This window comes from Stenella coeruleoalba (assembly GCF_951394435.1).
Source record: "Stenella coeruleoalba genome assembly, chromosome: 6".
NCBI lineage: Eukaryota > Metazoa > Chordata > Mammalia > Artiodactyla > Delphinidae > Stenella > Stenella coeruleoalba.
The window spans coordinates 34,254,318-34,279,000 of record NC_137151.1 but is presented as its reverse complement, the minus strand read 5'-3'; the positions used below and the strand labels follow the sequence as shown (position 1 = coordinate 34,279,000).

At 41.7% G+C, this 24,683-nt stretch overlaps 1 protein-coding gene across 1 annotated transcript in view; it reads left to right on the top strand.

Moving 5' to 3' along the window:
- The window catches only part of MAP3K19 (mitogen-activated protein kinase kinase kinase 19), a gene marked incomplete at its 3' end in the record, with an annotated part of 33,986 nt that overhangs the window by 8,943 nt on the left and 360 nt on the right, over positions 1 to 24,683 (top strand). Inside the window, 14 exon segments of the mRNA XM_079924958.1 lie at positions 11,617 to 11,660; positions 13,345 to 13,411; positions 13,414 to 13,630; positions 13,632 to 13,662; positions 13,666 to 13,830; positions 13,832 to 14,267; positions 14,270 to 14,929; positions 15,149 to 15,213; positions 15,217 to 15,358; positions 15,361 to 15,423; positions 15,426 to 15,529; positions 15,531 to 15,968; positions 18,770 to 18,919; positions 19,653 to 20,350. Coding sequence (XP_079781084.1) covers positions 11,617 to 11,660; positions 13,345 to 13,411; positions 13,414 to 13,630; positions 13,632 to 13,662; positions 13,666 to 13,830; positions 13,832 to 14,267; positions 14,270 to 14,929; positions 15,149 to 15,213; positions 15,217 to 15,358; positions 15,361 to 15,423; positions 15,426 to 15,529; positions 15,531 to 15,968; positions 18,770 to 18,919; positions 19,653 to 20,350 — 3,280 coding nt within the window.

Genomic DNA, 24,683 nt, shown 5'->3' with positions numbered 1-24,683 from the left:
ATAGTTGATAAGAGTCTTCACTAGAGCTAGTTACTCTTTTAAGTCACAAAGCCTGAAATAAAACTGTTTGGGGTATTATTGTGCATTGTATACATCTTAAATAGCAATACATCTCTTTAAATCCCATTTACATGTTTCTACCAATAACATATTCCAGGTTGTTAATGTTAAAGTGCTTGCACATGTTATGAAGACTTTATGCACATACCATGTGACTATTCTGTTGTAGATATGAACATTTTAACATTTTATTTATTTATTTTTGGCTGTGTTAGGTCTTCGTTGCTGCATGTGGGCTTTCCTTAGTTGCGGCGAACGGGGGCTACTCTTCATTGCGGTGCGCGGGCTTCTCATTGCGGTGGCTTCTCTTGTGGAGCACGGGCTCTAGGCACATGGGCTTCAATAGTTGTGGCGCACGGGCTTAGTTGCTCCGCGGCATGTAGGAGCTTCCTGGACCAGGGCTCGAACCCATGTCTCCTGCATTGGCAGGCAGATTCTTAACCACTGTGCCACCAGGGAACCTCTAGATATGCACGTTTAGTTTATATCTGTTCATTGTATTATTCTTTTAAAAGGGGAGCATCACTGACTAAAGTATGTATAAACTTTATATAATGTTTGGATAACTCCCCTGGTCTTTTTTTTTTTTTTTTTTTTTTTTGCGGTACGCGGGCCTCTCACCGCTGTGTCCTCTCCCGCTGCGGAGCACAGGCTCCGGACGCGCAGGCTCAGCGGCCATGGCTCACAGGCCCAGCCGCTCCTCGGCATGTGGGATCCTCCCGAACCGGGGCACGAACCCGTGTCCCCTGCATCGGCAGGCGGACTCTCAACCACTGCGCCAGCAGGGAAGCCCCTCCCCCTGGTCTTTTAACAACTAAGTATTCCTGCAGCATACATTTGCTTTATTATGGGCTTTTACAGATGGTAACTTGTAAAATAAAATCCCCTCGCAAAATCCCTCATCTTTTTCCTTAGTATAAAAATCTTGCATTCCTCAATCAGCTATTTTCCCAGAACATATCAGATGCAAACCTCATAGACTGGAAATTGAGCATGTAAAATTACCCTTTTCATGAGTGAATAAGAACCTATTTTCTGAAATTTCTGGGCTTAATTTATTTTTAATTGTGTATCATCAGAATTCTTAAGTGTAGATAACAGAATCTACTCTACTTGAGTGAAGAAGCAAGGAAGTTTTCAAAGATACTAGAAAGTTCACAGACCATTGAAAAACCAAAGGAGAAGAACAGACCCCAGGTTGGATTGTCAGAAAGAATTCTTGTAGCTACATCTCAAAACTGGCTACTGACCCCCAGGTCATGCTGCTTCATCCACACCCAGGAGCTGCTCCCACACTGACCTCAGAACCTCCCTCCTCTGTTGACACCCACATCAGCAAATGATGCCTGTGCCTTATCTTTTCTCATGTAACCCATGTGAATCCATGTCTCAAGTTAGCTTTCTGAACTCTAGTGGCAAAAAAGGCTGGAAAATGTAGTTTTAAAAAATTCTGTTGAAAATCATGATTTAGGAAACTATCAAAACATGGAGAGGTTATCAAAATGTTTTGAACCTCGATTCCCATCAATTTAAATAGAACAAGTGGAAAACACAGAAAAGTAAGACTTTTCTGGAGAAAATAATTTTTCTTCATTGAATGAATTAGGTTAGGCCAACTTTAAATTTTCATTTTAATGATTTAGCACTTACATTAACAAATTAATCATCATTTCCAAACTTTTATGAATGTCATTTGCACCTCTTCTGCAAGGAAATTATGTTTCTGGTTGTGTTTAAATGTTGCCTTTTAGTTTCTCTCCACTGTAACATTTTCTGGTGGGGTTAATTAATTAATTTTAAAGATTCTTTTGATGTGGACCATTTTTTTAAAGTCTTTATTGAATTTGTTACAATACTGCTTCTGTTTTATATTTTTTGGGTTTTTGGCTGTGAGGCACGTGGGATCTTATCTTCTCGACCAGGAATCGAACCTGTACCCTCTGCACTGGAAGGTGAAGTCTTAACCACTGGACCACCAAGGAAGTCCCAGGGTTATTTTATTAATACATCCTCTTACTGGAAAGATTCACTCAGATGGGAGCAAGTGTTTTATTTTTACATGTTAACAGTGCATCCTCTTTCCTGGATCACTGGATATGTTTAGAGGCTCCCGTGACTACTCACAGTATTCAAAAGACAAAAAGAGAACAGACGTGTTCCAAGATGATTTCAGAGCCAGAATGTTGTATAATCTTTCCCCCTCCCCTCCGCCATTTAGGACCAAAATTTTTTTTTTCCATTTAGGAGCCATTAACTTTTCACAATGTCTAAAAAGGCAGGTATTTCTCATACTCGCTTATTGTATCTTTGCTCCTTGTTTTAAAATAAAAGAAGAAATCAACCAATTAACAGATTTTGAACACATTAAATTTGCTTAAAAATATTCTGGGTAAAAAAAAAATAACCTGGATTTATTAGTCCTCAATGACTGTAAAAGTACAGTCATTCTTAAGAACGTGTTCACATGAATATACTGCCCAGTTTTCTAATTTCCACAGCAAAATACTAACTGTACCTAGCCTTTACTAGAACATCATTTTCACTGACAGTTTAGTTATTAGGAAAGTATGCTGTATGTTTTTCTTACTCCAACTTGTCAGCTAAATGTTTGCCCTCAAGGATGACTATAAAACTGGTATGAAAGACACCCATCTCCCTGTGCTATGTGGCTGCTTCCCACTAGCTATCTATTTTACATTTGGTAGTGTATATATGTCCATGCCACTCTCTCACTTTGTCCAGGCTTACCGTTCCCCCTCCCCGTGTCCTCAAGTCCATTCTCTAGTAGGTCTGCGTCTTTATTCCCATCTTGCCCCTAGGTTCTTCATGACCAGTTTTTAATTTTTGTTGTGTTTTGTTTTGTTTTTTAGATTCCATACATATGTGTTAGCGTACAGTATTTATTTTTCTCTTTCTGACTTACTTCACTCTGTATAACAGACTCTAGGTCCATCCACCTCACTACAAATAACTCAATTTCTTTTCTTTTTATGGCTGAGTAATATTCCATTGTATATATGTGCCACATCTTCTTTATCCATTCATCTGTTGATGGACACTTAAGTTGCTTCCATGTCCTGGCTATTGTAAATAGAGCTGCAATGAACATTGTGGTACATGACTCTTTTTGAATTATGGTTTTCTCAGGGTATATGCCCAGTAGTGGGATTGCTGGGTCATATGGTAGTTCTATTTGTAGTTTTGTAAGGAATCTCCATACTGTTCTCCACAGTGGCTGTAACAATTTACATTCCCACTAACAGTGCAAGAGTGTTCCCTTTTCTCCACACCCTCTCCAGCATTTATTGTTTCTAGATTTTTTTTGATGGACATTCTGACTGGTGTGAGATGATATCTCATTGTAGTTTTGATTTGCCTTTCTCTAATGATTAGTGATGTTGTGCATTCTTTCATGTGTTTGTCGGCAATCTGTATATCTTCTTTGGAGAAATGTCTATTTAGGTCTTCTGCCCATTTTTGGATTGGGTTGTTTGTTTTTTTGTTATTGAGCTGCATGAGCTGCTTGTAAATTTTGGAGATTAATCTTTTGTCAGTTGCTTCATTTGCAAATATTTTCTCCCATTCTGAGGGTTGTCTTTTGGTCTTGTTTATGGTTTCCTTTGCTGTGCAAAAGCTTTGAAGTTTCATTAGGTTCCATTTGTTTATTCTTGTTTTTATTTCCATTTCTCTAGAAGGTGGGTCAAAAAGGATCTTGCTGTGATTTATGTCACAGAGTGTTCTGCCTATGTTTTCCTCTAAGAGTTTGATAGTGTCTGGCCTTACATTTAGCTCTTTAATCCATTTTGAGCTTATTTTTGTGTATGATGTTAGGGAGTGTTCTAATTTCATTCTTTTACTTGTAGCTGTCCAGTTTTCCCAGCACCACTTGCTGAAGAGGCTGTCTTTTCTCCATTGTATATTCTTGCCTCCTTTATCAAAGATAAGGTGACCGTATGTGCATGGGTTTATCTCTGGGCTTTCTATCCTTGTACACTGATCTATATTTCTGTTTTTGTGCCGGTACCATACTGTCTTGATTACTGTAGTTTTATAGTATAGTCTGAAGTCAGGGAGCCTGATTCCTCCAGTTCCGTTTTTCTTTCTCAAGATTGCTTTGGCTACAGGGTCTTTTGTGTTTCTATACAAATTGTGAAATTGTTTGTTCTAGTTCTGTGAAAAATGCCAGTGGTTGTTTGATAGGGATTGCAATGAATCTGTAGATTGCTTTGTGTAGTATAGTCATTTTCACAATGTTGATTCTTCCAATCCAAGAACATGGTATATCTCTCTGTCTACTTGTATCATCTTTAATTTCTTTCATCAGTGTCTTATAATTTATTTTCATGTTTTTGAATTTCTTTTAATTTTTCATATGTTCATTTCATATAGTCTTTCACTTTGATTACATATTACAAAAGTTTCAGCCCACAATGCAATGGAAAATTTTAAAAGCATTCTTCACCAAAGATAGTTTGAGAAGCACTGGGCCTTTGGAGAATGGTCAAAGGCCTTTGGTCAACACCTTTGGAGAAGTACAAGGATGCACCCCCTACGTCTCCCCTTTGCCCCTCTGATTTCTCTGCTTGAGGAAACAGGGAATGGGAAAACTAAAGTGTGAGGGGCAGAGGGCATATGAGGTGGGGAGCAACTCAGAGGACAGGGAGGTCTTGTGCTTTCAGGAATACAGCCATTCCACACAGCAGCACCGTTTGGAAGTAGTCCTCCAAACTTTCTAGTGATGTTGGGCTGGACTGAGAACTGGAGACCCAGAAGACATGGGGAATGACTTTTAAATCAAACTGTTTCTCCTGCCTTTTAGTCAGATAACCTCAGTGCATCAGGAATGGGTACCAGCACATTCTGTTTCACTTCCAATTAAATTGAGATGGTAGGCTCCAGGACAAATATGGTGACCAGGCAGCCTTTACTCCTGAAGAAAGAGGAACATTACCTGTAGCTCTGCAATGTGAACTTGGGCTTTTTTTTGCCAAGACCTTGCTTAGAACCGAACATCTCCAAGTCTGTAGCCAGAGAAGATGTTCCTCACTTTCTGAAGGGGCAGTCGAGAAAATCTGAAGGTGAGTTCATTTAATTACACAGTTATTCCTTTATTCTTTGGTCCATAAATATTTCTTTACTGATCTTTTTCTTCAGCATTTGAAAATCTTTACAGGGAACTCATATTTGGTTTATTTTTATCTATGGGAGTTTGGGGGGCCTACACTGAGGATGCTTTCCTCCAAGATTTGAGTTAGCTGTTCTATCTAGCCCAAGACTTATTTACCAGATAGCACACTGGTGCCAGTGTTTCCCCTTAGGACGTTGCTCTCATTGATGTCTGCTTACCACTGTCCGAAACCAAGTGGCCTAAACCACCAGGGACAAACCTGTAGTCCAAAATTTTGCATTTATTGGCTTATTGCAATGAGAGATATCACACAGCAGAGGAAATGTGAAGCATTTCACCAAAAAAAGGGAAAAAATAGAATTATTATTATAGGATTTGGGTGCAAGGGTAGAGCTCAAATGAAATTTAAATGACGCAGTGGTGTTTTAAAAAAATTTTTTAATTTTAAATTTATTGTGGTACAATGTACATCACATTAAATTTACTATTTTAACCATTTTTAAGTGTACGGTTTAGTGGAATTAAATACATTTACATTGTTGCACAACCATTGCCACTATGCATCCCCAGAACTTTTTCATCTTGCAAAACTGAAGATCTATACCCGTTCAACTTTAACTCTCCTTTCTACTTTCCCCCTGTACCCCTGGTAGCCACTGTTCTACTTTGTGTCTCTATGAATTTGACTATTCTATGTCCCTCATATAAGTGAAATCATACAACATTTGTCCTTTTCTGTCTGGCTGATTTCATTTAACATGATGTTGAAGCTGAGTTTCGATAGGCTGTGTATAAAAGTGTTAACATCAGGTCTGGACTGTGACGTAGACCCAGGGTCTTGTTCCTTGAAATCCAGAAATCTCACTCCCAGTTGTCTACAGCCTCTCTTCAGCCTCCTCTCTTGCCACTCTTCCTCAGCAGGCGCTAAACATAAGCATAACCAAACGCCTTCTGTTCCCAGAACAAATATGTGAATATTTGCACATGTTGTTTTTCTCTGCTGGAACATTAAGCCATCCTTCAGCTCTCCCCTTAGAAACCCCCTCCTATGGGAAGTCTTCCTGAATGTCCCCAAGACTGGGGGAGTCGCCAGGCCTTTGGACTCCCATAAGATCCTGACCTTGTCTGCAACATAACACCCATCATGCTGAATTGTAACTGTCTTTTTTTGTGCTGGTCTTCACCAGATGACAAAGGCAAAAACCATCGCACCTCTGCACACCTCGCTCCAGATCTGACACATAACTATTTTAAAATGTATATTGAATTAATAACAATGGCAGTCACCATTTATTGAGTGCCTATTACCGCAAGGCACAAATATTCACTGATATAGGTGATATTAGCATGATTGTTTTAGAAATGAGGAAAGTGAGCCTCAGAAGGTTACGTGCATGCCCAGGTCACATTAACTAAGGGGTTACAGAGGCTGGGTTCAAACCTGGACCCCCTGTCTTTGAAGCCAACGTGCTTAAGCACTATGTCATGTGTGTTCAGAGCTCACATCGCCCATTTGAGCCCCACTTTAGTTATGAGGGAAAAAAAGGAGAAACATTTAGTCTTGTGGTGGAGGTGAATTTAGAGAAAAGGGAGGGCAGTTGGTTCAGGTACAAACTGGAGGAAGGATGGATGGAGAGATTGAATTGGACATCATGGAAATATCCTCTTCTCCTGGCCAAACCACAGAAAGTCTTGAAGACATAATAAAAGTAGCACATTCAAACAAGAACAAACTGGGTTAGGTCGGTATTCTGTGATGGGATCTGCTCCATTGGTGTTACGATCTTGTCTGAAGAAGTCAGCTGGGTTTACCAGGCTGGTGTTTGTTCCCTTTTTAAAAATATTTTTGTTTAAATGCAATCTTAAATTTTAGACAATCAATACATATGTCGATTAAGAAAAATTCAGAAAAGACGGGTGAGCAAAAATAAAGGGAAATAAGAAGTACAAATACTGTTTCAAGATCGTTTCTTCTAGAATGTAATTCCACTTTTCTAAATAACATGTTTATAACTGCATTGCTTGATTGCTTAATTTAGGCATTATCTATTAGGGTTTAACAATTTTATATTACTCTGTACACACACAGGCAACCTTCGAAATCTTTGTGCTTTAAAAAACTTAATATTCAATATCTCCCTTATTATGACTAGGTAAAATACCATTCACAGCTGAGCCCCAGGGTGTGCTATGATTACATTGCTTTTCTTTTGAGACATTCTATTTATCCCGGCTTTAATACTCGCCTCATTTCACCATTTGCTTACTTTCTGTATATCTGTCACTAAGTCATCCCCATCCTGTCTGATGGACCTGTGAAACGCACCTCAATACAGCAACTGCACACCAGGTAATCCATTGGTTTCTTTTGTTTTCTAAGACGTTGCTCCTGGAATGCTCTGCCCTCCTGTTTCACTCTGTGTTACTTGGTCTTTGGACCTCCTGACCAGCTGTCTCTTTGGGAGTTCCTCACCATTATCCTGGAAATGCCCTTGGCTACCCTGTGTGTTGAACCCCTGTGTACTGGGTACACGGTTTCCTCTCTCTTGATTAATGCATTCACTTTAGGAAGGTAAATTTTCCTGTAGCTTCCTGAAGAAGGTACATGAATGATATTAACGGTAGTTTATCATTGTCTCTATTTCCTCTGAGCTCTCTTCTTTCTTTCTGTTTTGTTCTGTGTATTTTCATTGTTAGAGGCTATTCCCATATATCAGTTGATCCTTGGCGATTATTTGTATTTAAGAGGGGGAGACTAAAAAGTGCCAGAGGCTCGAGAGGGCTTGTGGAGTGGACAGAGACCTGGTGGTTGGGTGATGGATTCCCCTAGTGTTAGGATGCGTAGGTAGGCTTTTCTCTCAGCTAGTTTGCCCGAGGGAAGGAGAATCCAAGCTCCTGCCTGTAGGTTATAAGGCTGGAGCTTCACATGTTAATGTGGAGGCTTTCATTTATCCTCACATTTTCAGTCCGGCACCCCTTTTCTGCTCTCAGCTGTACCTAGCTCCTTCGCATCTTTGTTTCAAGCTCTTCAGAGAATAAACTTCCAGCCAGGAATGGAGAAGAGCAACTCCTGACAAGTGGGGCAGGACACAGGACAGGGAATCTGGAACCAACTCCTTGTACAGAGTTTGAAGCAACCCCTTGTTTCAGACTCACCTGCAACCCCACCCTCAGAGGTACCTGGTATCTTTAATTCCTGCTCCTTTCTGGGGTTATTATTTCTTGTTGAGTTGTACCCTCTGCAGGCAGTGAGCAGAACAGAGAAAGCTGACTACTAAACTGGTTATTATTCATCCATACAGTTTTTTTAAAAAATAAATTTATTTATTTATGGTTGTGTTGGGTCTTCGTTGCTGCGTGCGGGCTGTCTCTAGTTGTGGTGAGCAGGGGCTACTCTTCGTTGCAGTGCACGGGCTTCTCCTTGCGGTGGCTTCTCTTGTTGCGGAGCATGGGCTCTAGGCGCACAGGCTTCAGTAGTTGTGGCACACGGGCTCAGTAGTTGTGGCTTGCGGGCTCCAAAGCGCTGGCTCAGTAGTCGTAGCACACAGGGTTAGCTGCTCCGCGGCATGTGGGATCTTCCCGGACCAGGGCTCGAACCCGTGTCCCCTGCATCGGCAGGCGGATTCTCAACCACTACGCCACCAAGGAAGTTCATCCATACAGTTTTCACCTTCCAAAATTTTGTTGATGTCGTGCATGTGTGGTTTTACCCTCTAGGTTTTTGCTGTTCTTTTTCTTTACCTTTTATTTTTATTTTTTTTTGTTTGGCTGCATGGCTTGCGGGATCTTAGTTCCCAGACCAGGGATCGAAGCCGGGCCCTGGCAGTGAAAGCACTGAGTCCTAACCACTGGACTGTCAGGGAATTCCCTTCTTTACCTTTTTAAAAAATTAGTCTACCATCATTTTAGTGAGGTTTGTGGAGAGAGTGGAGAAAAGCTTGTACATTCAATCTTTTAACTGGAATTCTATACACATTTAAAAAGGCTTTCAATATATATTACCACATTACCTACTGGAAAGATCTTACCTCTACATTCTCACCAGAAATGCTTAAGAGTGCCTTTATATCTCACGTCATTCCTTATCAATACTGGACGTTACTCATCTAAATATTTATAATACCTGATTTTTTAAACTCAGGGTGTTATACATAAGCACCCAACTATAAATCATATTCAGTTATATTTCTAGTATTAACTTGTAATATCTTTTCAACAGAAAATCTCAGCCTCTAGCATACAACCTCAATGAGAGCAAGAATTTTGTCTTTGTTGTTCACAATTATATTGCCATCTTCTGGGACAGTGTTGGCTACACAGTAGGCACTCAGTGAATATTGGTTAAATAAATGGATAAAGAATTGGGGTGGGGCTTCCCTGGTGGCGCAATGGTTGAGAGTCCGCCTGCCAATGCAGGCGACACGGGTTCGTGCCCCGGTCCGGGAGGATCCCACATGCCACGGAGTGGCTGGGCCCATGAGCCATGGCCGCTGAGCCTGCGCGTCCGGAGCCTGTGCTCCGCAACGGGAGAGGCCACAATGGTGAGAGGCCCGCCTACCGCAAAGAAAAAAAAAAAAAGAATTGGGGTGGTGCTCTGGGCAGCTGTGGCTAAGGGGAATGCCCGCATCCCCCTCCTATTGGAATCCTCTTCTTAGGTGACCATTTTTCACCTGAGAATGGCTTCTACCTGTGGTACATCTCAGAGAGGTCTTGTTAAGTGAAATTTCAAAATGGCAGCCTGTGGCCAAAAAGGACCTACAGGCATATTTTGTTCGGCCTTCAAAGTATTTTAAAAAGGGGTGGGAAGGAGATTTCACATAAAGTCTCCAGCTTTCTGGCTTCTCTTGGCAATTGGAAGATCCAGCAGTGCTGGACTAGCCATCTGGAATGGACAACACCAACTAGAACTGGGGAATGGATATCCCTGTAGTTGGGGCACATAATTTCAGTTCACCACTGTCCCTACTTACCCCACTTCATTCATTTATGTGCCTGCTTTGACCCTGAACACATTGGAGCTTTTGGCTTCAGCTTTAACCCATGATGGTGAGTGGGGTTTACCCCACTTACCAAAGTGGTTTACCCCACTTACCAAAACATTCTGATGTTTTGGTAAGAAGAAAACAGCATCTGGGTTTTACCCTACCTAGTAAATCTCATCTCGCCCTTCCCCGCACTCCTTCAGAATTTATGATCTATCCCATGTTTGAGTTCAAACAACGGATGGGAGACAATTATACATAAATACTCTCACATTTCTGCAAAGTCTGGGTTTTCTGAGCAAAAAGCACTAGGAGACTAGGCTGAAAGATGACTGAATGGCAAACATGCCTTGGAAGTTAGAGATAAGCTATTGCTCCAGAAAGACTGAAGCTGGCTTTGCCAAGAGCTGTTTACTTACTTAATAGGGTAAAAAACAAACAGACAAAACCCAGAGACACATTTGCCCCTTCTCCTGGAGACACTTGCTTACATTTCATAGTGAAGGTCTCTCTTTCTCAGAAGGGGAAGATGGGTTGAACTGCCAGAACTCTATACATAAGCTCTGAGTCTCATAATTTCAGGGTCTCCTCCTATGGTGCAGCCTCACTACCGGTGCAGGTAAGCACCTGGTTCTCATTTGTGTCAACCTGTGGGAAATTGGGCTGCAGGGAACTGGCACTAGGATGCCCTGTGGGTGATAAGTGCTCTGCTTTCTGATCCAGAGGTCATATGCTTCCAAAAGGAATATAAATAAAAATAAATAAATATCACTATATATACGCAAATGTTATAAATATAAAACAGAGATATATACATATATATAACATAGATATATATTAAAAATACATTGTATATAAAACAACAACCCTCTTCAGTGGCAGTAGTTTTGTGTAATCATTCTGTACCCACTGCCATGTGGATTACACCTGGAAAAATTCTTCATTTTGACATTTCCTCAAACCTCAGCACCAAGATCACTCCATCGCCATCGCCTGGCTTAAGGCCGACTGTGTTCACTCTACTACTAAGAATATCTGATAATAATAATAATAATTTTGGGGACTTCCCTGGTGGCGCAGTGGTTAAGAATCACCTGCCAATGCAGCAGACACGGGTTCGAGCCCTGGTCCTGGAAGATCCCACATGCTGCGGAGCAACTAAGCCTGTGCACCACAACTACTGAGCCCATGTGTCACAACTACTGAAGCCTGCGCTCCTAGAGCCCGTGCTCCGCAACAAGAGAAGCCACTGCAATGAGAAGCCTGATCACTGCAACAAAGAGTAGCCCCTGCTCACCACAACTAGAGAAAGGAAGAAAGCAAGGAAGACCCGACACAGCCAGAAATAAATAAATAAATAAATAAATAAATAAATAAATTTATTTATTTATTTATTTATCTTTTTTTTAAAAAACTTATAAAAAATAATAATTTTTCTTGTTACAGTGTTTTCCTCTTCTAATATGAAGTATAGTAGCCGGGGAATTGAGGTAAGAGTAGTGTGAGCATTTTTGACTTAAGGATTAACCAAAGCATCTTGTTAGAGACAAATCCTATCAAAGAACTCAGAGCCCAGGGCTTCCCTGGCGGCACAGTGGTTTAGAGTCTGCCTGCCGATGCAGGGGACACGGGTTCGTGCCCCGGTCTGGGAAGATCCCACATGCTGTGGAGAGGCTGTGTCCGTGAGCCATGGCCGCTGAGCCTGCGCGTCCGGAGCCTGTGCTCCGCAATGGGAGAGGCCACATCAGTGAGAGGCCCACATACCGCAAAAAAAAAAAAAAAAAAAAAAAAAAAAAAAAAAACCTCAGCCCAAATCCTCAGCATATATCTTGGAAAAACCACAACTCACATACAGTTTATAGAGGAGCTAATTTCTGGGAAAATTATATCTTGACACGTATATTTCTTTTCTGGGGTGTTTCCCATTGTCCACATAATGAAGTGAGTAGCTCTTTTGGACATATTTAATTTTTCTTCTTTTAACATATTGAGAAATGAGGTAATTCTTTTTCCATTGGTAGAGTTTCCTAGTTGTCTCATTTGTAAGTAAAGCGTTTGGAAAGAGCCTTGCAATTCTCTCAACTGACTCTTCTGTATTCTATGAGCCTTTGAGAAAATGCATAGGTACTGCTTAGTGTTGAAAAAAGGACTTCATTGGCCTCAAAAGTAAATAAATGAAATAACGGCTGTTACTGCAGAGGTATTTAAGCACTGGGAGAATCTGTATTTTGAGAGATGGAAGAAAGTCATCTAGGTAATGAAACTAGGGGATTATACTGCATCTCACCTGTTTCTAATGCCTGTTTCTAGTGTCAGTTTCCTTTTCCTGTCTTCTTACACACAGGTGGCAACAGAATGAAAATTAAACATAAAGCTCTCAATTACCACTCGTGATCTATGCCTATAAATATTCTGATATAATTAGTTATCAAATCTCTATACCCGGAGGGTGGGGTGGGGGGGGGAGAAGGCCACAGTGAAAACTGTAAAGTTAGAGCTTATAGCTTAACCAACCAAAAAGCTGAATATTATATATTGGGTTACACTGACCTCTAGAGGTTGATAATAATATAAACTTGCTTAATTTGAAAATAGTTGGAGGGCCAAGGAGAATTAAACACATTTAGGGAGCTAACTCTCAAGTGTATAGTGAGGCACGTTTATAAGCCACTCTCAACAAAACAATTCAGCCAAATAATGAGGAACAGTTGTGTTCTGAATACAAATTCTGGGTTGGTTTGCAACCTAACGATCACTATTACAGTAAATGTAACAGCAATTTTAAGCTCTTCTAAGGGGGAATTTTAAAAATCTTAGATCAATTCTATGGAAAGTAAATAGAAAAGAGAATGAAATAAAACAGAAAGTAAACAGAAAAGAGAATAGAAGTTTTAAAAAACTTAAAAGTTCTATTGTTTACAATGTAGGGCCTTTATTTTAAACATACAACCATGAATCGTTACATATGTTAACATTGGTTTTTAAAAGTATTGTCTTACCTTGGTTCTTAAAAAACACCAGGCATAAGATTTTAGTTTTTAAAACTGTGATCTCCAGGATAACTTTGTACTTTAAAGGACTTCCTAAAGAGAATCTTGAAATTTCTTCAGATTACTTTATTAATATGATATGCGTATGTGTTTCTGCATTCATTCTTTTTCTCTTTCCTTTTAGTTCCCTCAGCCACCATTGTCACCCTTGCCTGTGAGATCCTGTCTTCTTACTATACCCCCAAATCATAAGGATCAGAAAGAGAGAGAAATATTCCAAGCTTCATATCTTTCATACCTAAGCTCTCAGAGCCTGTTAGTCGATCTGATGAGTTTAGACCATCAAACAAGCAGAAGGAAACACCGTTCAAGGTGTTAGAGGATCAGACTCTCAGGTCGTTTGATAGCTCTATCTGGGCCAGAAACATGTGCTCTTTTTGGAAGGCTCACCATCACAGACAACACCTGGAGACAGGAGAGTAGGAAATCCAAGGAAACAGAGTGATGTGTCAACATTGAAATCTCTCACTTTGAAAAAGGACAGTCTTTGGTGTCCTTTGAGAATTTCAAGGAAGGCAATTTTCCTACAGATAGGGAAATGGATATTGACTGCCATGGTGCTGAAGTGAGAAGAGCAGAAGAGAACACTCAATCTCTTTCATCAGGAAAGACACTATGAACAAGATTCAGAAGCTGGGTATATCAAACCAGTCAAGTTCCAAGAAGCCCTGCATTCAGAAATAACTCTAAGCCAGGATGAAGGGACTAGAAATGATAAAGCGGATTCAAAAACTGCTTCAGCACATAAAGGGGAAGTAATTGAGCCAAATCATATTTCAGAAGAGTATACTGTTCTTAAAAGTTTGTCCAATATAGTTCCTCATGACCCCATTGAAAAGCTCCCAGAAGATCACAGAAGCATGGAGACAAACATAAAAATATCAGTAGCAGAGGCAACCAAACCAGAAACGAACAGGATGGTGCCTCTTATCCACATCACTTTCCCTGGAGATGAAACTCCCAAGGAACCAGCAATAACTAAACCAAGCCTCCAAAAAAGAAAGGGCATCCTTCATAACAACAGTAGCTTCCACATACTTGCAGACCAAGAAACGACAGACATAAAATGAAAACCCATAGAAATAAGTTGGATTCAAAGACCAAGGCCAGTAACAGGACACCTCAGAATTTCATGGTTTCCATTCAAAGTTCCATGAAGCCTACCATGCACAAAACCAGCATAAAAACTCAAGTTTTTCCTGCTCTGGGGCTTGTGGACCCCAGACCTCGGCAATCACCCAAGTTTCAAAAGAGAATGCCACAGATAGAAAACAAGCAATCCACTTACCGGGCTTTGAAACCTAAAAAGCAATCATTCCCTTGCATCTGTAAAAATCCAGGAATAAAAACGTCTTCTGTTCCTCTCTCTGCTCAACCAACAGAGCCAAGACTAAATTACTTAGATCTGAAGTACAGTGACATGTTCAAAGAAATCAGTTCAACTGCAAATGGACGTGGAATCTACGAAACGTTCAGGACTCCTATTTATCGTCAGATGCGAGAGGCTGAACAGCATGAAAACAAATATTTCCAAGAGATATGTTCAGCTCCATCGGGCAGATGTATCACCAATAAATGTCGATCTTCACACAGCGAGAGGACCAGCAAGAGCCGAACCAGACTCTCTCAGAAAAGACCACATATTAAACCCCCAAAGTCTTCTCTTGGCATTAAACAAAAGCACAAAAGTTTAATTTCTAAAGAAAAGCGTTGGGGCTTTCCTGGTGGCGCAGTGGTTGAGAGTCCGCCTGCCGATGCAGGGGACGCGGGTTCGTGCCCCGGTCCGAGAGGATCCCACATGCCGCGGGGCGGCTGGGCCCGTGAGCCATGGCCGCTGAGCCTGCGTGTCCGGAGCCTGTGCTCCGCAACGGGAGGGGCCCCGGGAGTGAGAGGCCCGCGTACAGCAAAAAAAAAAAAAGAAAAAAAAGAAAAGCGTTGCCAGCCTGTAAGTAGCAGTGACACTGAAAATGGTGATGGTATTTCAGAACCAGAATAGCAGATAAAATCTTCAGGAAATGATTTTCTATCTTCCAAAGATGAAGCTCTGCCCATGAACATGGTTCAGACTCATGAGCAGTCCACCGAACAGAATGAATTCCTTCCTGTCTCAGATTTGTCCATTGTGGAGGAAGTCTTGACGAAGGAGACATTTCGAGCAATCAGATACTTGCCACGAGTCTCAGAGATCTGCACGAACTCGAAGAGCAAATCACCAAACCCCATTTGTCCTTTCAGAAAACAGCTGGGCACTGCCCAGTGAGAAGAGTTCCAGCAAGCATGTACTGCAAGAAAAGCAGACTGTAGTATCTCCTGGTGAAACTAATTGCCAATCAAATTTTAACTAACGATGTAGAGTTTGATAGTGTTTCAGATAAGTCTAAAACACTTATGAGTTTCTCTTTCCAAGAGAAACAAGAAAGTGCATCTTCTCAAGCATATCAACATTGGACACATTCTTTGGATCATGATAGTTTGGCTAATAAGTCAATTCCATGTCAAACATTTGGAAAAACTTTAAATGATGCAGATTCAATTTCCCAAGAAATTCTAGACCCTGTAAAGAATGAAGAATCTCCAGATGAACTGTTAGGTTGTCTAGCTGCAGAACTACTAGCTCTTGATGAGAAAGATGACAACTCTTGCCAAATAATGGCAGATGAAACAGATCCTGAAAGCCGAAATCTTGCCCTCAGTAAGAGAGGAAATACCATGCAAGAATTAGGCGGAGAGACAACTGTCAAAATACAGGTGGGTATAATTACAATCAGAGATTCATTGGGGTGGGAAGGGATCTCAGAGACAATCTGTTTCAAACCCCTTATTTTCAAATGAGGAATCAGTAACCCTAAACAATTAAATAGTTTCATCAAGATCTCATTGTTCGGTTGCAAGTTTGGAATCCAGGTCCCCTGACTCTCGTGCTAAGACATTTTCATTATGTTGCCTTACTTCTAGAATTTAGCTAGCCTGACACTGCAATGGAATCACTTTGGTTACATTAATATAGCAAAGCTACTTATTGAAATAGGTAGATATTATATTCAGTGATGATGTTTTCAATCAACAAGTAACAGCAGGGAGGTAATTATGGGTAAAGCATTACTCTAAGTGGTGTGTGAGATAGAAAGAAATTAACACAGCCCCCGAAGTAGCTCACCATCTAGTTCCAAAAGACCATATGAAAACATGAAAAGCTCATTTCTCAAAGATTCCCTGCACCTGAGCATTTGTTCCCAAATGGTTTACTTTAACACAAAAATATTATTGATGCCTCCTGTGTTTTTGGTATTGGGATAAGAACTGAAGACATGGTCGGGTACAAGACTTAGCCATTGCTCTCAGGGAAGCATAAACAACTATCCTGAACACATTTTTTAAAAATTTGTTTGGCACTGGAGTGGGGCGGTGAGAAGAATATCAGCAGGTAGTAAGGTTACGTTTGTTTTAGTTCTCACTGAAGTATATGAGCCTCCTGTTCTACTAAATTTTTTTTTTTTTTCAGTATGCGGGCCTCTCACTGTTGCGGCGCACAGGCTCCGGACGCGCAGGCTCGGCGGCCATGGCTCACGGGCCCAGCCGCTCCGCGGCATGTGGGATCTTCCCAGACCAGGGCACGAACCCATGTCCCCTGTATCGGCAGGTGGACTCTCAACCACTGCCCTACCAGGGAAGCCCCTGTTCTACTAAATTTTAAAGACAAACAGTAGGTTTAGCTGAAACATTATTTACTGTACACTAACTCAGGTTATATCACACTCTTTCAGGATCAGGAATCATTATTTTAAATAACTGATCAGAAGAATACACAAGGTAAATAATTATACCATAGCTAAGCTTACTGAGAACTTACCACATATGAGTGAGACACATCATACTGTCTCCTTTCTATACTTCATAACAGCTCCATGAGATCAATACTAAAGGTAATAACAAGTCCCCATTTTGCAGATGAGAAAACTGAGGTTTAGAAAGGCACGCAGGTAGTGAGTGCCCACACTCTTAATTACTACACAGTGGGAATATTCCTGGTTGTAAAAGGCCAGCTTCACCCTCATGGTGAGCCTGGTCTTGGCTGGGACGTGGGCAGTGAGTCACAGAGGCTGCCAGGCTTGGCTGGGAGCTGGGGGTACGTGTGTGCATGCCTGTGTGTCTGAGATGGGTCCACCAGCCTGCCATTTCACTTTCAAGAAAAGCTAACAAGCTAGTAAATACAATCAGCCCATAACCCTACCCTGCAATCACAGAGTCAAAAGCTGACCTTTTGTGATCTTTTCATCTCTAAGCAATCCTTAAATTTCAGTTTGGCTAGAAACATGAGAGGCTGGGGAGGAGGAACCCAAATGGCCCTCAGGAGGCACCCGTGCTCATTCCTGAGGAAGGAAGTCCTGTGCAATGTCTTATTCTTTTTTTTTTAAATAAATTTTATTTATTTATTTGGCTGTGTTGGGTCTTCGTTGCTGCACGTGGGCTTTCTCTAGTTGCGGCGAGCGGGGCCCACTCTTCTTCGTGGTGCGCAGGCCTCTCACTGTCACGGCGTCTCTTGCTGCAGAGCACAGGTTCCAGATGCGCAGGCTCAGTAGTTGTGGCTTACGGGCCCAGTTACTCCGCGGCATGTGGGATCCTCCCAGACCAGGGCTCGAACCTGTGTCCCCTGCATTGGCAGGCAGATTCTCAACCACTGTGCCACCAGGGAAGCCCTGTCTTATTCTTAAGGACCGTCACCGTGCCTCTACATCACCATCATCATTTATTTTTAAGAACTCATAGAGGAGATCAAGACAAAGTAGTTTTGGTCCTAATCAAACAATTGGTAAACATGGTCTAAGCTCTACAGAAATATACTTGTTTCCTGACTTCCAGGGGAAGGCCTTTCAAAGTCTACTGTGGATGCACATCTCTTGAGGGTCATGCTGAAATGTAGACACTGATTTGGTATGTCTGAGGCCTGAGATTCTGAAAGTCTAACAGCTGGTCTGTAGGTTCTCCTTTGAGTAGCAAGGGTCTAGAGGACCAAGGATGTTTAGTCTACTGCAGCTGGTCTTGACCATTAGACTTGCTTGCATGGCTGTGCATGGGTGAATGTATGTGCGTGTATGTGTAAGAGAGACAGTATCTATCTGTATGTATATTTGTGTGTAAATGTGTATGTGTATGGAAGTGTAGGCATATGTGCCTACCTATGTGTATATTTGAGTGTATGCGTATGTTGTGGAAATAGAACAAAGGTTGTTTATTCAGAGCTCACTATAGCAAAGGAGTCAACCTCCATCACTTGTGTTTGGCCGAGACTCAAAAGCAGGCAAGGAGTAGGAAAGCTTTCTAGTGGAAAAAAGGCTTCAGGTGTGCCCTGATTGGAGGCTCTTGTCCTGGGGAAGCTGTAGGTGGGCTAACTAGAAGGCGCCTCCCACGGGATTGGTGAGGGGTGCATATTTGGCCTTCTCTGGTTGGTCCTAAGTTAGAAGAAAGGAAGACCTTACTCTCCACCCTTTCTCTCCATCCCAAGGTCTCAGAATGTAATGATGACTTTTCTTTGTGTCTCATTCTCCCAGAGATACAGTAATGGCTTTGGGGTATGTGACAAAGAGGAGAGATTTTTCAACTCACATGAAAAGAAGACATTTTCTGAAAACAGTTTAAAGTATGAAGAACCTATCCTGTGGACCAAGGGTGAGACCCTTGGGAAGGGAGCCTACGGCACAGTAAGTGAAACACGAAACATGTTGAAATAAAAAGTCTCCACTCCTGCTCGACTCCTCCCTCTTCCCTAATCTTCCTGAGTGCCCTCCCCACCCCGTATACTCTTTTACTTAGAACTCTTTCAGTTGGAAGTAATAGGAAACCCAGCCTAAATTGGCTTGAGGAAAAGGATGTCCACAGCTTTATGTAACTGAAGGATTTGAAGTAGGACTGGCTCTGGGCACAGCTGGTTTCAGGGGTCAGACAATGTCCTTGGGGATCTGGCCTCTCTGTGTCTCCTTCTGGCTCTGGTTCTCAGGCTCCACGGGGTAGTACAATGGCCATTGTATTTCAAGCCTCTAATTCTCTGAGGTCCAAGTCCTGTGGGAAAGAAGTCTCTTTGTTCAACGGTTCAAGTTATGTTACCAGAAGTTGGAAGAATCATTGCTGAGTGGCAAAAACAAAAGATTTTCCTTACATTTTGTGAATTGCATAAAAGATCATCTAAATTCCCAGCACTTTAGATAGTATTTACACAGATTGGTAAAGAGAAGACTGAACCCAAGCCATTATGATACACATTCACTATGCTACTTATTTATCCCCATCTTGGCTCCAGTGAAACATTCAATTTGCTTAAGTACTTTGCATTTAGGTAGGGATGTATCAGCTTAGAGAAAGACAAGTGTTTGGGAGGCATTTTGTGAACAAGTGTCATCATTTACATTTAATAATAAGGCATTGGTTTGCTTCTAGGTATATTGTCGTCTTACTTGCCAAGGACAGCTAATAGCTGTAGAACAGGTGGCTTTGGATACCTCTGATAAGTTAACTACTGAAAAAGAATATAGGAAACTGCAGGAAGAAGTAGACTTGCTCAAAGCACTGAAACATGTCAACACTGTGGCCTATTTGGGGACATGCTTCGAGGAGAACGTTGTAAGCATTTTCATGGAGTTTGTTCCTGGTGGCTCAATCTCTAGTATTATAAACCATTTTGGGCCATTGCCTGAGATGGTGTTCTGTAAATATACAAAACAAATTCTGCAAGGTGTTGCTTATCTCCATGAGAACTGTGTGGTGCATCGAGATACCAAAGGAAATAATATTATGCTTATGCCAACTGGAAAAATAAAGCTGACTGACTTTGGCTGTGTCAAGTGTTTGGCCTGGGCTGGCTTAAATGGTACCCACAGTGACATGCTGAAGTCCATGCATGGGACTCCGTATTGGATGGCTCCGGAAAACATCAATGACTCTGGCTATGGATGGAAGTCAGACGTCTGGAGCATTGGCTGCACTGTGTTTGAGATGGCCACAGGGAAGCCCCCACTAGCTTCCATGGACAGGATGGCAGCCATGTTTTACATTGGCGCACACCGAGGGCTAATGCCTCCTTTACCAGAACACTTCTCAGAAAACGCAGCAGACTTCGTGCGTGTGTGCCTCACCGGGTAAGAAAGTGAAAGCAGGAGGAGGATAAATCCCGAGATTCCAAGCAGCTGACGTTTCCCCTGCAATTTATGGCCCATTATAAGCTCTGCTTGGGTTATGAAATCAAGCAGGGAGTGATTTTGTGCTGAAAAGAATCATGATTGGCCATATTGGGTGATTGTGTTCCTTGTTGTACCAGGGTATGGGGGTAATGCTTCAAGTGGGAAGTGCCTCAATGAAATGTCTTATCAGGTCCAGACAATACTTCCTCAAGTCAATGGGTGTGCAAAAATTGCTAAGGATCTACTTATTTACCAATGAGACATCTTCCCAGGGACTAGCCATGGTGAAATGACATCACCTATGTTTTAGCCTCCCTTCCCTCTCGGGGAACCAGTGTTCTCATTCCTTCCTAAAACCAGCTCTCAGGAGAGTATATGAGAAATTCATTCGTATCAAGGGAATGATAGGAACTGATTGATTGATGATTGACAGAGTTAATGTATTGTTTCCCCAGAAACACTTGCATTTAAAGCGAGAGGAAGCATTATGAGCCGAAGGAACAAATCTCTAATTGGAGTGTTTCAAGCATCAAATGGGTAGTGTTTGGGGAAGCAGAAAAGCCCCAGAAGGTTGCCTGTTTTCTCCTGTCCTGAGGCTTCCTGGTACTTATGGAATAAAGTTCTGTGTAAAATGTTAGAACTGTAGGGAGCTTAGAGATTACTCATTTGTGTGGTTTTCAAACTTTTCTTATCCAGGCACTCTCTGCTCATATGAAATCTTAATTCAAAGAATAAAAGATAAAGGCAGAGAGATGGCTCTGGTTAAAGTGTGTATATGTATATGCGTGTATGTGTACGGTGGAGGAGAGCTAAAGAGTAGGGTAGGGGTGCTCAAGCCTACGTACCTGGCCTCTACGATGATGTAGAACAGCCTAAAATCCACCCACCTAGTGAGGCTCAAAATTCAGTTGCATGTGCAGAATGAGGAAGGCCTGAAACAGACAAAATTTCTTGCCTTTCAAGGAAGTATGCTTTCTTATTGCTAGATGAAAAACTCTAGTGCCCCAGCTTTCAGCAAACATATATGGCAACCTCCAGCTCCCTGAATGGGTTCATTTTATCTTTCTCAGTTAACCTCCAGAACCCACAGGCCTCCCTGTCTGCCGATGAGTGTGTCTCTTTTAGACTGTCTCCCTCTCCCAGCATGTCCTGGTTGATTTCAGGGGATCACATAGGCCAGGGCAGCAACGCATACTCCAGGGTTGCAGTTCTGGGCACCCCTACATGCAGAGATGCCGTAAGCGTTCCAGCATGGATTTTGCAGACAGAGCTCCAGGCACAGAGCTGCCCCCCCAGCCCCCCCACCAAAAAAATAAACGCCTCACAAAAGGGACATAAAGGTGTTAGGAATATCATATAGACCAGTACTAGTCTTGGAGATTGGTCTTAGCTCTTAAACATACTGCAGTTGCTTTGTTCTGAATTGAACAATTATCTATTATTGATCCACAGAAAGTGCTTGCTATCTCATTTTCTTTCCAGTTCTCATTACACACACACACACACACACACACACACACACACACACACACACACACACGGCTTTAAAGAGAAAGGGTGGAATATTTTTTTCTGGCTCTCCTTTTGAACCATTGCTTCATAAACTAAGCAATACACAACTCACACCAGTAGTAATCAATTAACAGCATTGTTGTGAAGGGTAAGGGAAATGGTGTATGTAAATTGCTTAGCACAGCTTGGGGTATGTAATTAGGGCTCAACAGTTAATAACCCTTAGGGAGAATACTAATACACCTTACCTAATGAGTGTCATATTGCAAGCCTGCAATTCTATGCCAGAGACCCTAAGGACTCTAGAATCTTGCCTGTTGTCTATGACAATAACTTCTTGGAGGTGTGGATAGTCATAAATAAAGGGGTAAGGCACTCTTAAAGATTCAGAAGTAGAGATGGCCAGGTAAAAATCAGGAACAAGGACTGAACAGAAATCAATCTGGGGAAGCAGTAAGAAGCATGGCTGGGGGTACTCCTATGGGCAGGTCTCAGAAGTTTTGGGAAGTCAGGCCAAGGAGTTTAACTTTGTTGAGATAGGCAGTGAAGACCAGAGGACTGCAAAGGATTTGGGGTAGAGAATGCCATGAAGAAAAATGTCTTTGGCGAGGCAGGTCAGACAGCAGATTCAGTAGAGGGACCTCGAATGGAGGCCATTCTGGAATCCAGAATTTGGGTTTTGATGGTGATGGAAGCAGTGGGAGTGTAAAGAAGATTCCAAAATATCAGTATTTCAGGGACTTCCCTGGTGGTCCAGTGGGTAAGACTCCATGCTCCCAACGCAGGGGGCCCGGGTTTGATCCCTCATCAGGTAACTAGATCCCACATGCATGCCACAACTAAGAGTCCACATGCTGCAACTAAGACCTGGCACAGGCTAAATAAATAAACATTAAAAAAATATATATCAGTATTTCAGAGGAAGGTGAATCAGGACTTGGTGATAGAGGATGATAGGATCTCATGGTTTTGAACGTGGATAATGGAAGAAGTAATAGAAAGCTGTGAAAGAGGAACAGCGGAGGAAGTTGAAGGAAACATTTGAAGCTGTGGAATTGTTGCTCAGGAAAGCAGTGAACATTGGAAGTGCATATTTGAAAATCATAAGGTTGGTAGCTATAATCATGAAAAAATTAGAGGGCTGAGGAAAATGTTTTTGAAAGTGCTCATGGGAGAAGATAACAAAATATGCATAGAATTAAGTCCAGTACACAACTGGAAAAAAGGGAAGGAGGGGAGTTGCCACAGTGTGGGAGAAGAACAAAGAGGACAGTTTCTCTTAAGTAGAGACTGTTTCAGAGAAAAGGGGGTAGTGAAATACTTCAAATGCTACAGAGATGACAAGGAGGGTGAGCTCATTAAATCTGGTAAGGAGAAGGTCATGGTTAGTTTTAAAAGAGCAATTTCTATAGAGAAGAGTAGGCCAAATGGTAAGGATTTAGGTTAGTGAATGTTGAAAAAGAAATCTTCAGGTTTGACCAACTTAGAGAAATTTGGCAGGAATAGAAGAAATAGGATGGCAGCTAGAAATGGTAGTCATTTAAGGATTTTTTGAAGAGAAAAGAGATTTCTGCATATTTTGAAGGCAGGAGAAAGAGCCTCCAGAAGGGGAGAGGTTTTTTATTTTAGAATGATTTTTGGTCACTTGCTTTTTTTTTTTTTTTTTGCGGTACGCAGGCCTCTCACTGTTGGGGCCCCTCCCGTCGCGGAGCACAGGCTCCGGACGCACAGGCTCAGCGGCCATGGCTCACGGGCCCAGCTGCTCCGCGGCATGTGGGATCTTCCCGGACCGGGGCACGAACCCGTGTCCCCTGCATCGGCAGGCGGACTCTCAACCACTGCGCCACCAGGGAAGCCCGGTCACTTGCTTTTTAACGTGTTTTATTTTTATTTCCATTTTTACCTGGTCATCTGCTTCCAAAATGATCAAGATAGCCAGTTTAACGAAAAGAATGCCTTTGGAATAGGTCACTGCAGATAACCAGTGACTGGTTCATTAGTTCATTGACTAGTTCATTGGCAAAAGCTTTTTGATTTCTTGAGGGGGAGTAAACCTAAGCCATAATAGTACTAATTAAGTAACTGCCTCCCTTTATGCTCATCCAAGGGTGCCCCAAATGGAATTATTCAAATTAATCACCAAAACATATTTAAATGTCTACTTCTTAAAGGTTTTTCAATCCTGGATATCTCTAAATTTAAAAAATAAATTTCATGCTAACTAAAAGTGCATTAAACTGTACATCTAAAAGTGTGAATTTTACTGTGTATAGATTATACCCCAAACAAATTGAGCGAAAGTACAATGGAAAAGGAGGGACTGGTTTTGAATCATAATAGGTACTAATTTTTGAATTATTAGTATGTGACACTGTTTCAAAGTTGTATATGCATTTTTAAACATTCTCCCAGTGGGGACTTCCCTGGTGGTCCAGTGGCTAAGACTCCCTGCTCTCAATGCAGGGGGCCCAGGTTCGATCCCTGGTCAGGGAACTAGGGAACTCCACATGCTGCAACTAAAAAGCTCCCTCGTGCCGCAACTAAGACCCGGTGCAGACCAAAAAAAAAAAAAATTTTTTTTTTAAATTCATTATTAAAAAAAAATTCTCTCAATGAATTGGGATCGACATACACACACTACTATATATAAAATAGATACCTAATAAGGACCTCATGTATAGTACAGGGAACTCTTCTCAATGCTCTGTTATGACCCACATGGGAAAAGAATTTTAAAAAGAGTGGATATATGAATATAATTGATTCACTTTGCTGTACA